At 39.3% G+C, this 12,156-nt stretch overlaps 1 protein-coding gene across 2 annotated transcripts in view; it reads right to left on the minus strand.

Annotated features, from left to right (window-relative positions):
- The window catches only part of Cpeb4 (cytoplasmic polyadenylation element binding protein 4), a 65,684-nt gene that overhangs the window by 21,652 nt on the left and 31,876 nt on the right, over positions 1-12,156 (minus strand). Inside the window, exon 3 of one of the 2 annotated variants that reach the window (XM_027938592.2) lies at positions 3,940-3,990. The exons of the other annotated variant lie outside the window; for it this stretch is intronic. Within the exon in view, the coding sequence (XP_027794393.1) occupies positions 3,940-3,990 (51 nt within the window). The remainder of the gene's footprint in view (positions 1-3,939; positions 3,991-12,156) is intronic. 2 annotated transcript variants of the gene reach the window in all.

Below are 12,156 nucleotides of genomic sequence, written 5' to 3' on the forward strand. Positions count from 1 at the left end.
ATGTACTGTCAAAGGCATCAGCTAATGGGCTGAATTCTGTCCCCCTACCCACTCACAAAATTCAAAGTTGAAGTCTAGCCTCCAGGGCCTCAGGACGTGACTGCACTTGGAGATAGGGTATTTAAGGGCTGAAGTTAAATGAGGTCATTGGGGTGGGCCCTAATCCAATATCACTGGGGTCCTTCTAAGAAGAGACAGACACAGACAAGCACATAGGGAAGAGCACGTGAACACACAACAGCCTAAAAGCCAGGGAGAGCTGTTCAGAAGATATCACCCTGAGAACACACCCAGCCTCCAGGATGAGGGAAATCTGTTGTCTAAGGCACACCACCTGCAGTACTTGTTGTGGCAGCTCTAGCAAACTAAAACAGTATCCAAAAAGTGGACACAAAGTGAGTTTTTTAAAATACATTCTAAATCCAAGAATTTTCCCCCAAGATCCCCCGACCTCCCTGCAAAAAAAAAAAAAAAAAAAAAAAAAAACACCTCTATAACTAATCTCACACAGCAACAAGTTGAATCATTTTCTGAAATGAACTCTGCAATATTCTTAGCAGAGTTTTTTTTTTAATCATTATTTGTTGAATTATATTGGCAATGACTCTTAAAAGTCATAAGTGACATATGAAGGTCACCGGGTAGCATAAAAGCTGATGAGGAGCAGGGCCAAATAATAATAAGTAATTTGATCCGTGGATGAGTAAGCTCCTTTTATCTGTGTACAGGCAAATGTCAAGGTTATTCCAATATAAATTGCCAAAACTTGTGGAAGGCTCTTTTTTTTCCCTTTATTTATTTAGAACTTAAACCCCATTTCTTCCTCAAAAGCTTTGAGATTGCTTGAAAATTTCAAAACAAGTTGGATAATAAAATCATAGTGGAAATTCAAATGTTTGTGTTACAATGTTCACGTGAAAAAGAAGCTAACAGCAGCTCTAACTACTTTCATCCAAAGCAAACACGAAATGCCTCTAGGCTCAGAAACTTGGAAAGAGAGCTCTGAAAGTCACAGCTGAACAGTACAGAGGCCAGGCCACCACCTCTACAGGCCTCTTACAGCCCGAATAGACTGGCTACAGCAGACAAGGACAGACAGGTCCCTAGAGTTCCCTTCTATAACTGCAAGTTGACACCATGTATTAAGCATTTATTTTCAGCTCTAATAAAAGGTTCCATGGCCATAAGATATGGAGGGACTGCATTGGGACGTCGAACCAAGTTTTAGGTCATCCATCTCAGTAGTAGACACAGAAAGCATGTTTAATAGTGGACAGTTTTTTACAAACTCCTCTTAACCCATTGTTTTGTAATTTTTCCTTTTCTAAATCTTTAGCACTAAAATTTATAACCAAAAAAATCACTATAATTATTTTAGTTTGATTACTATGTGCCAGGTGTCATGTGAAATGATTTATATGCATTTATAATTGTCACCACAACCTCAGGAGGTGGCAGGTATCTAATTCTTGAGTTTGTTTTCATTAAGCACAATTCATGACATGAGATTTTTAATATAGCTACCCAAAACCTGAGATACAGCAAGAACAAAGCTAGTAAGAAATATACAGGAATGAAATGAAGTTACATTTATAGATGATTTCTATAAGTGATCTGCTCTAGAGGATGTTTTATGACTATGAGTAGGGAACAGACAATGCCCACATCTAAATGAAGGTGAATAAGGGCTGGTCTCAATGCCTCCTTCCCGGCCTAGATTCAATTTCATGATTTTTTTTTTTTTTTTTTTTTACTGGGGACTGAAATCAGGGCATTAACCACTGAGCCACATCCCCAGCCCTATTTTATATTTTATTTAGAGACAGGGTCTCACTGAGTTGCTTAGTGCCTCACCATTACTGAGGCTGGCTTTGAACTCTCTATTCTCCTGTCTCGGCCTCCTGAGCCACTGGGATTACAGGCATGCACCACCTCACCTGTCCAATTTCATGATTTTTAAGCAATATTCTGCTATAATCTGGACTTTTCTACTGTAGAGAAAATGGGTCTATTACTCAACACCAGCATCCAACCTACCTGGAAATGTTTTTCTTCCTTATAAATGAATACACTGGCATCTGATCCTAGCTGGTTGGTCACTAAAACCTAACACTTGATCACATCTGTTACAATCAAGGCCAGAGGCCAGGGCAAGACCTTGCACTGCTGCTCCTGGCTTGAGGAGCCAGGAAGTTTCCCCTTGTTGACATCTCTTTTGGTTCTTCTTTTATTTCATGTCTCTTGGTTTGAGTCAATGCTAACCTCAGCCAACACACCTTTATAATAACCAAAACTTCCATATAAGCAGCAGTAAAAACCAACCATTCTAGAGTTTATGAAGCAGTAAAATTTCAAAACATAAATGTTGGAGGGGTGGTTTCCTTTGCCAAATAAGGGTCATTAAAACTAACCTATTCATAAAGAAAGGCTATTAATGGAGAAAAAAGGAAAGGCAACTTCATAATCATAGAGGATTTTTTTAATTAAATGAATTTTGCTTTAAAGAAAAACCCACTAGAGAGTTCTTATCACCTCAACAAAGATGCAGCCTGAAGGCAACTGATCCAACTGAATAACCTCCTGAGGGGAATGGGACACAGAAGCTTTGATCCTGTTGCCTGAGAACACACAGCAGTAAGCCACATGGTGGGTCCCTGAACTTCCCAGAACCTGGACCTGAGCAGGAACTAGTTCCCAGGAAACGCTAAACCTGCTTCAGGGCAGGTACATCCTCTTTATCCTGATGATACTGTCACCCCTGGGTTTGGATTTGGAACTACACACTTTTATGCTAGAATATTATACCATGGGATTATTATTATATATTACTATTATCTTTATTTATGCTGGAATCCTAAGGCATTGCTTTCTGTTGTAACTATTATTATGATGATATTATTTCTCGCACTATAGCATGAAGAGACCAAAGTCTGAGACCAAACTCTCATCAATCAAATCTCCTTCCAACATTTTCTGGCTCGACAAGCCTATAACCCACAGCACACAGACTTTACACACTAACCAAAAGGAGATGCACTCACAAAACTAATTTTCAATTCACCACATACCATAGACAAGGTTTTGTTGTTGCTGTTGTTGTTTTGATTTGTTTTGTTTTGTTTTCTGGTTGTTGATTGGGAAATAATGAGAACACAGCTATTTGGTCGAGAATATTTCTTGGAGACTGTAGGACTTAAATGAACTTTGGCCAAGGAGGAGAGATTATCAACACAGCAACAGTAAATGAGAAGAAAAGAAATCAGCAAGACCTGTTCATTCTACTCAGCTATTCTAAACACTAAAAACCAGACACTTTGCAATTCTTTAATTCTGTGAGGAGACGCCCTTCTCTGTAAAGCTCAACTTGCTTCTACACATGTACTCATTAGCACAGAAGTAAAATTTAGAACAGGTAATGAGAGAATCTACAGAAGGTACTGTAAAAGCCAACAAACTTCATTTTCCCTGATCTCCTTTGGCAGCAGTGAATGACCTTGTCTTTCCCAATGTCAAGCACTGTGGTCTCCGGCTGCCTCTATCTGGTTTTAGATCTCTGATTATCCTCTTTTTTCTGGCACAGTTTTCCATTGACACAGAAATGGCTTTTATGTTGACATTTCAAAGGTCACTCTTCAGAAGGTAATGTTCAATAAAGCTGGTCTTTATCTATCATGTGGGATTCTCACTTACTGTTAGCAATTTCAAGACAGGGAATCAGCATCCAAGTTTTCTTAAAAAAAAAAAAAAATCCTGCCCAATTTTGAGGGAAAGAATTATTTTAAAATAGCTTATTAGTAGCAACTTTCAACTATCATTGCAGAACAATTAATGTCATTTTCTCTATTAATCAAAGTACAATTTCTCTATTAATTGTATTTTCTCCCCTAGTACTGACTTCTGCTTTGTGAACTTCACTGTGGTAAATCAATTATCACTTACCATTAATAAGCAGAGAGCTATCGGATCCTGGGTATGAATAGTTTAGACGACCTGAAGGTAAAAGAAGGCCGTTACTAAATTTATTTTTTTCATTGATGGTTTAAACTCATTCAATAACAGAGCTGAACTGATTGCTTTTAATAGGCAAAGTATTTAAAAATCTGTATTATAAGACCAAACTTTGTGGTGCTACAGAAAACAATGAATCAACATGTTCCCCAAAATTCAAAAAGAGAAAGTTTGGAGGAGACAAAATACAGTATCCCTCATGTTTAACAACTAAGTCATTCTAATTTCCAAATACCCACCCAAAGTAATTTTCTTTATACCATTGTGTTCTAACTCCAACTTATAATAGCAATCTTCACATTTTTTCATTTGTGCATTTTTTTGTTACTTTTTACAAATATTTAATTAGCAATAATATTTTCCTATGTGGCCCATAACAAAAGTGCTAGCTGATGCCTGCATGTACAGACAAACTTAAATTCAGACTTTGGTCAATACATACTAAAGATTGTATAATGGCACTTACACATGGTAGGAAATAATGAAAGTCCCTAACATTATACCCAAGAATAGTAGGGTCTTACTAAATCCTGAGATTCCTCTTAAATTTTGAAGTAGTTCAAAAGTGTTTAACCTAAAATGATCACCCAAGATGCCCCTCCTTAATGAATTTATAGACATACTAAAAATGTTGGATAAGCTGTCTTCAAAAATCATAGCCATAATAACGGGGGAAAGGCAATGGATCTTTTCTACCCTGAAGGAATGACATTTCTGTTTTGGAAGAGCTTTTACATGTAAGTTGAAGAACCTAGACCACAGCTTCTCAAGAGTGCATACTACGTACACTAGAAGATATAAAATAAAATCACTATGGTATATTTTAAGTTTCCATAGCCCACATGCCCATCCACACCCATTTAGAAGAAGGGTGATGAGCCTTCAGCAAGACTTGCTAAGCTAAGAAATGGACAGAAAACCTTGGTGGGTCACTCTCTGCCATGGTCCAGCACTCTATGAATCAGGAATAGTGTGCAAATTTAAAATTGACTCAGAACTACCAACACTCCTTTAGAAAACAGCACTCTGAACTCTGACCTCTCAGAACTGTGACTCTCAAGACTCTGAAAAGTGGATAAAGAGGGAGGTTGTCCCAAGCCCTGAGACTGGAGTGAGACTTTTCCTAGCTTGCTGAATACTCAGGACCCGAGCAGGTGTGCAGCCACATAATAACAGCTTTTCTGAAAGGAACTTTAGACCTTCCCTGTTTTAGAATCCAGTGTCTCTGAAAGGATCTCCATGATAATGAACTCCTGCCATGAGAAGAGAAAACTGTTCTTTACGGCCAGCAGCTTTAATCAATCCAAACCCAAAGCCTGGAGTCTATCATGAAAAATCAGAACTCAGTTTAAACCAAATAAAATGGCATTCTAAAGTTAAATTGTTCCACTTAAAATTTCAGCTTATTCCTATTTGGGGAGTGACAGCAGGTATGGAGATAAGAGCAAAGAAGGTAAAAATTAATTTCTACATTTCAATTTGTTTCTACAAACTGGCTTCATTCATTAATGGTAACATACAGTCAAGTATCCAAATCTAGTAAACTCTTACAACCGTTTTAACTAGCCTGGATCTTGTTACTTGTCATAAATATATATTTTTTAAAATATATACTTCAGATGCTAAGCACAGGAACATGACTTGAACTGTAAAAAACTTCAGGGGGCGAAGCCCAGTTTCTGAATCACCTAACTCCAAGTAGCAGCCAACCTGCTGGGATGGAATGCATGTATGACCAGGGTAGATGTAGAATACTCCAGTAAACGCACTAACAAGGAGCTATCACATACCACCTTCGTGTGTTATAAAACATGCTTAAAAGATGATTTACTCAATATAGAAATAAAAATATTTAATGATATTAATTGAAATTGAGGATTAATATAATCCTTAGATTATTATTCTAAGGAGATGTTCTAACTTTTTTAATGCTTTCAGTACAATTGAAGTCATGGCTGTTCTATATGAACCAAATGTCTCTTATTTGATACTAAAGAAGGAGAAAAACAATAACAATGAGAATGCAAAAGACAAATTACCAAACTGGCTGGCCCAATTGAACCAATGAAGTTCTACCTCTTCAGAAACTCATCTTTTGGGGTATCTTTTACGTAGAAGATGCCCTTAACTCAGTAGAGAGTTTGCCTCACTGCACAGTTCCTGAAGAAACAGACCCTCACTCCAAGGATAGGTGACCTTGGACACCTTTTCTGCTCTTAGCCTTTCTGAATATAGTAATTCTACCCACCTAGACACACACATACACACACACACACACACACACACACACACACGACAAAAAAAAAATCACTGACAGAACTCAGCTGAACTCAGAAAAAGATACTTGTTTTTGATTTTTTTGACCTGATCCTGTAATATGATTCTTGTCAGGCTAGATTCAGTTTTGGTCTCCAAGCAGCAAGTACACTCATGACATTTCCTTAAACAACCAGTTATTCTTTCTACTTCGATTTTAAGATTCAAGCAGTGACATTGTAAGGGTAAAAGAAATTGAAGTTAAAGTGTAAAAGTTAAAGGGTAAAAGACCGGGTGTTGTAAAGTTTCTAAGCTGCAAGGTCTGAGTTAAAATGTAAAGGATTAGGTATTGTTAGGTTCCTATGCTACCTGCAAAACCTGAAATTTCTGTAGCTATTAAGACAATGCTTGGAACTGCCCAGTAAATATTTCCCCTGACTGGTTGTTTAATAAAGGCTCTGTGTGGTCTCACTTAGGCATTGCAGGGCCTGGACCAATCAGTTTAAATGTAACCCCCTCCTTAGGAATGACCTATCACTCCAGCCTGACCTGTTCCCGCCAATGAATGAACTAATCATGTTTAGGAGTTGTTGTTCAATTTTCCCGCGCCTCATGATGATTTGTTCTGATGTATACAAAGCCCTCCGCCCTCCCCAAAAAGTGTACTTAAGCAGTGCTCAGCCCCTGCGCGGGGCTCTGGGCTGCTTTCCCTTCTTGAGTGGGCACGGAGCCCCAGCATGCTGGTTCAATAAATCCCCTTCTGCCAATTGCATGAGTGGTCACTTGGTGGTCTCTTTCTCCGACGTTTCGCGGGACCCTTACAACATTTAGAAGATTTTCTAGGGAACTTTCACAATGCTTCCCCAACCTGTCTGCCCTACTCTTCTGTAAATTCTTTCCACAACTAAACTATCCAGAGTCACTCACAGTTAAGAATAGAGCTCCTCCTGTTCCTCCTGGGAGTCCCCAAGGCGGCCTTGGTGAGTGCTCCAGGGAATCATCGCACAGCCTGTTTCACTTCCGCTCTAATATCCCTCCGCCCTCCCGGTGCCATCGCACTGACAGCACCCAGGGCTCCACATACCACCTTCCCACCAAGGGGTGGCTCGGGTTGAGGCATATTTCTTTAAGTCCATCTATCTAAAGACCTGATTTTTTTTAGAGTAGTTTTAGATTCACAGCAGAACTACGAGGAAGGTACACAGATTTCCTACACCCGCTGCCTCCCGCGTGCAGAGCCTCCCAATGATAGACATCGCACACCAGAGTGGCACATTGTCACACCATGAACCTCCACTTGGCTATCCCGGAGGTCACAGTTGACTCAAGGTCCATCTTGGCACTGTGCAGTCCGCAGGTCTGATTGCCGTACAGTGCCACGTGTCCAGCATCCGTCACCCCACGGAGCAGCTTCACCTAGAAGTTCTCAGGACGCCAGCCACCTAATCTTTCTTCCCTAGATCTTTTGGCTGGATCCAGTTTTGACCTTTCCAGAATGTCACGGAGTTGAAATCACAGAATAAAAGTCTTTCACTGAGTAGCAAGCATTTAAATTTCCTCTCTGTCTTTTGGGGGCTTGATAGCTCATTTCTTTTTAGCACTGAGTAACAAGTGTTCGGTTGTCTGTATGGACCACAGTTTATTTACCCATTCACCTACTGAAGGATTCTCAGTTGCTTCCAAGTTTTAGCAATTATGAATAAGCTGCCATAAACATCCATGTGCGGGTTCTGAGATAGTTTTCTGAAGAGTTTTTTCGATTTTTGCTTCAGATTTACCTTCTTTAGAAAACCCTTCCCAAAAGGAAGCCTCTTTTTAAATTAACTTGCCAAATTGTAGGCAATCATTTCGGCATCTGGCTGCCTCTCATCTCTTTTACATAATCACCATCCCTCCCCCAGCCCTTAGGAACTAGAGCTCTTCAAATTCAGCAACTTGAGCCTTCTGCACAAGCCCCAGGCTAGCTCATTCCACTGAACCCTAAACACTAGAATCGCACAAGGAAAACAAAAATAACTGAGATACCTGAATGCGAACAGAACCTAGTGCCTGTGGTTTCATTTGGCTGGTTTGTGATAACTCACCTGTCTACAAACAGAACCCAGGTTTGAGTACATTTGTAATTTAATTTTGAAGGGAGAAAGAAGGCACTAGGATTTGCAAGTGACTCTTAACTCTATTTGATGAGTAAAACTCAACCTTCCAAGGCTCTTGGTATTGATTGTGTTATAAATATAAAAAAACACTGCCTGATCAGCACTACTTCTCTTAAGGGCTATTATGACAAGAAAAGTAGTAGTCTCTGGAGGCCAGCTGTGGCATTTGGAGCCAGATGCCTTGCATACATCATGCAGAAGGCGTAGGCTATATTTGGTGACATGACTCAACCCAGCCCAATACAGGCAACTGATCGTGTGACTCTGAGGAACCACACCACCAAATTCTACAGCCTAGAAAAGACCCATACACCAACTAGACAATTCTACAGTAGGTGTCCATGAGCGGCTGTGAGTTGGAAAGAACCAATATTTACCAAACAGACTGACAGAGAACAGGTGGGGTGAGGAGTGCTCACAAGAACAGTATGTACTATCATATTCTTTTAAGACTCCCAACAACCTCATCAAAGAGATGAAAGAAGGACAGACTGGAAGCAATTACTTGATTATGTGAGCAATGTATGTATGCATTACTTTCTAATTAGGTAAAACCTATTTCCTAAAGAGGAACACATATTATTGCTAGTAAGGATTCATGAGGGAAAGACAAAATAAATACTTCCATTTCAAACAAGAGCTGAAAAACACTAAGTGTTCCTCAGTGCTACCAGGTGTCATGCTATGATCTTCTCTTAGTCAGAGGCATGCCAGCATCGTTGGTGACATGGCACCAACCAAAGAACCATAATAAGGAATGACTCTGCAAGGCTGTCCAAACATACCCTTAGTCTCATAGACTACAAGGAGCATGGAATCCTAAGTTATTTTTTTGGATTGGCTCAAGCTATAAAAATTTAGTTCAAAGAAAAAAGAGGGGAGGAGTTTTCAGAGAACACCATTAAGAACTTTTAACTACACACATATATATTCACACACAAACATCTGTAGCAATTGTTTAACTAGAGGTCTCACTCCTGCCTCTGTTCTTGCTAATTTTATTTAGTTCACATCTAAGTAAATCAAAGTTATGCTGCCACAAATGTTTGTTTGTTTTTGCGGGGGGCAGGTGCTGGGATTGAACCCAGAGGCACTGTACCACTGAGCCACATCTCCAGCCCATTTTATCTCATTTTTAAAAAATATTTTTAGTTGTAGCTGGACACGATATCTTTATTTTATTTACTTATAATTATGTGGTGCTGATAATCGAACCCAGTGCCTTACATATGCTGGGCAAGCACTCTACCACTGAGCCACAACCCCAGCCCCTTATTTTAAATTTTAGGTCAGGGTCTCACTAAGTTGCTTAGGGTTTCACCAATTTGCTGAGGCTGCTCTCAAACTTGGCAATCCTCATGCCTCAACCTCCTGAGTCGCTGGGATTACAGGTGTGTACCATCACACCCAGACACACGTGTTTTTTTAAAGAAAACACTCCACCTACCTCTTCTACATCTGCTGTTTTTACCCACACTGCCTGACACTCGCAGCAAGATGGCGCTGTGGGGATCTGGACAACACATGGCAGTTCACTGGATGCAAACACCAACTTTACATAAATGCAGAACCAATATTAATAGGAACTAACAAAACTTATTCAATACGTTCTGTAACTTCATGCTATGAAGATAATTTTTAGTAATTTACTCTATCAATGTAAAAATAATTTCCCAAATCAAAATCGCAAGCTTATTGTATCCCTGATCTGCCTGTGCTCCAACCAACTTCCCATAAAGGCATTTCTATGCAAAATTACAAAGGCAGAACTGGTTGGGACTGACACCAACTGGAGAGTCTTGTTTCTTCCCAAAGAGCCATTTAAAATTCATTAAACACACAGAGTTTAGGCCAAACAAAAGCCCTCTCTGACATGAATCTGGCTTTCAGTTTCAAAGCCAGAGCTTATAAAAATCCTTGAATTCATGCCCTTTCCTGTCTCTGCACACTGCCATTTCCCCTCTCACATCAGGCATCCAGCCATTCAGAACTCCTGGTTCATAACTTCTACTTGTAAGTTACTCTCTCTCTTCGGCACCTGCCTCCAATGTGTCAACTCAAGCCTCCACCCTCTTGTCCAGATAATTCCTTAGGTTCACATCCTATGGGAAGTCCTCCCTGCCCCAAGCCACCCCATGCTCTGGCTCAGATTAACCCCCAGTGCTCCATACAGAATCCTGACACTTTCGTACTATACCCTAAGTTAATCCATTTTAAGCTACCTCTTGCTCTAGGGCAACAAAATCTTTGAGGATGGATTTTGAGTTTTGCATCCTGAGCAAGAAAAGAGAAAAGTGCTCAATAAAATATTGTCAAATGAATTAATGAATATATGAGTGAATGAAACAAAGTCAGCAACTGGTGGTTCTCTCTGCCTTGAAAGACACAGTGGGAAAGGCAGAATCAAACCTATCTCATCTCGTGACCTGTGTCAAATACTTAGCTTTATTGAATCTCAGGAAAACAGAGGTTCATATTTCTATTTACTTCACATAGCTGTTGTGAGACAATCCTGAGATAATTTTTTGCAGAATAGCAAGAAAAGTTTCCAGGATACAATAGGTGCCTAAATAATATTAATTTCTTTCCCCTCCCAACTATGATCCAGAGAAAATCAATAACTTTCCATTTGTGAGAGAAAGGAGATGGAGGGTTCCTCTTGGCTAGTCAGTCCCAAACTGGAACCTTGGTGAAGGAAAGGAAAATATGGGGAATCTTTCAGTTCCAGAGAAATGAAAAGTTTGCTAGTGTCCTTGGTTACAAACAGGGATACAATTCTTCTCCAGGAAATTAAAAAAAAAAAAGGAAGAAAAACCTAACTCCTTACCATAGCCAAACTAGCAAGTAGCCAGAAGAATTTTTAGGAAAGGAGAATTTTGAAAATTCAACTTAAATTTTTTCCTATTAATTAAATCAAGGAGGGTCTCCTTTTTGCACTAAGAACTCAAATTTAATTTTTAAATTGTAATAGGACAGTGAAAAACAGACTGTAATAGTGGCAAAAAATATATAGTGATCTACAATTAAAAGTGGATGGAATAAATTTCTATAGAGTAAGGAAGGTTTCATGTAAAGGAAAGATTGACTACAACTCACAACAGGTGCAAAGTTGTAAGATCTAAAAGCATCTCAGAATTTCAGGCAGAAGGGAATGTCTCTAGAGAAGCCAGCAAGGAACTGACCCAATTAAGGAATTCAAAAGATTTCCTACTGCCAGGAAAGCCAACAGCGGAGAAGCAGGCAGGAGGCTATTTTTATCCTTGCCAGAGCCTTCTGACTCGGCTGCCACATTTAGAGGACAGAGCTACAAGATAACTTGCCTTAAGAGGATGTTATGATACCAGTGATTAATGGCAATTTTTAAAGCTCTACAAAACTAGGCATAATTTTGGTTCAAACAAAACCAGCCAAAGCCAGCTTTAAAAAAAAAAAAAGGATAATATAGTGAAAAAGAAAAGTAGAAAACCAACCAATGGATAGAACAAAATTTGTAAATAATCCAGGGGAAAAAAAGTCAATGCAATAAGTTAAAGTTCTTCTAAGTTAGGTTGCAAAAACACTAAACACATGTGTTTTCAGAAGCACATTTTAAAAGATCCACTGAATAAAGAATTGTAGAACTGGCTCCAAGGTAAAAAAGATTTTCCAAAAACGGCTCTCCCTACTGACATGAACACTTAAAAACGACAAACTTATGATAGCCCTTGGAACCCTGGCTAGGTGGCTGTGATTGAAA

Source organism: Marmota flaviventris, chromosome 5 (assembly GCF_047511675.1).
Source record: "Marmota flaviventris isolate mMarFla1 chromosome 5, mMarFla1.hap1, whole genome shotgun sequence".
NCBI lineage: Eukaryota > Metazoa > Chordata > Mammalia > Rodentia > Sciuridae > Marmota > Marmota flaviventris.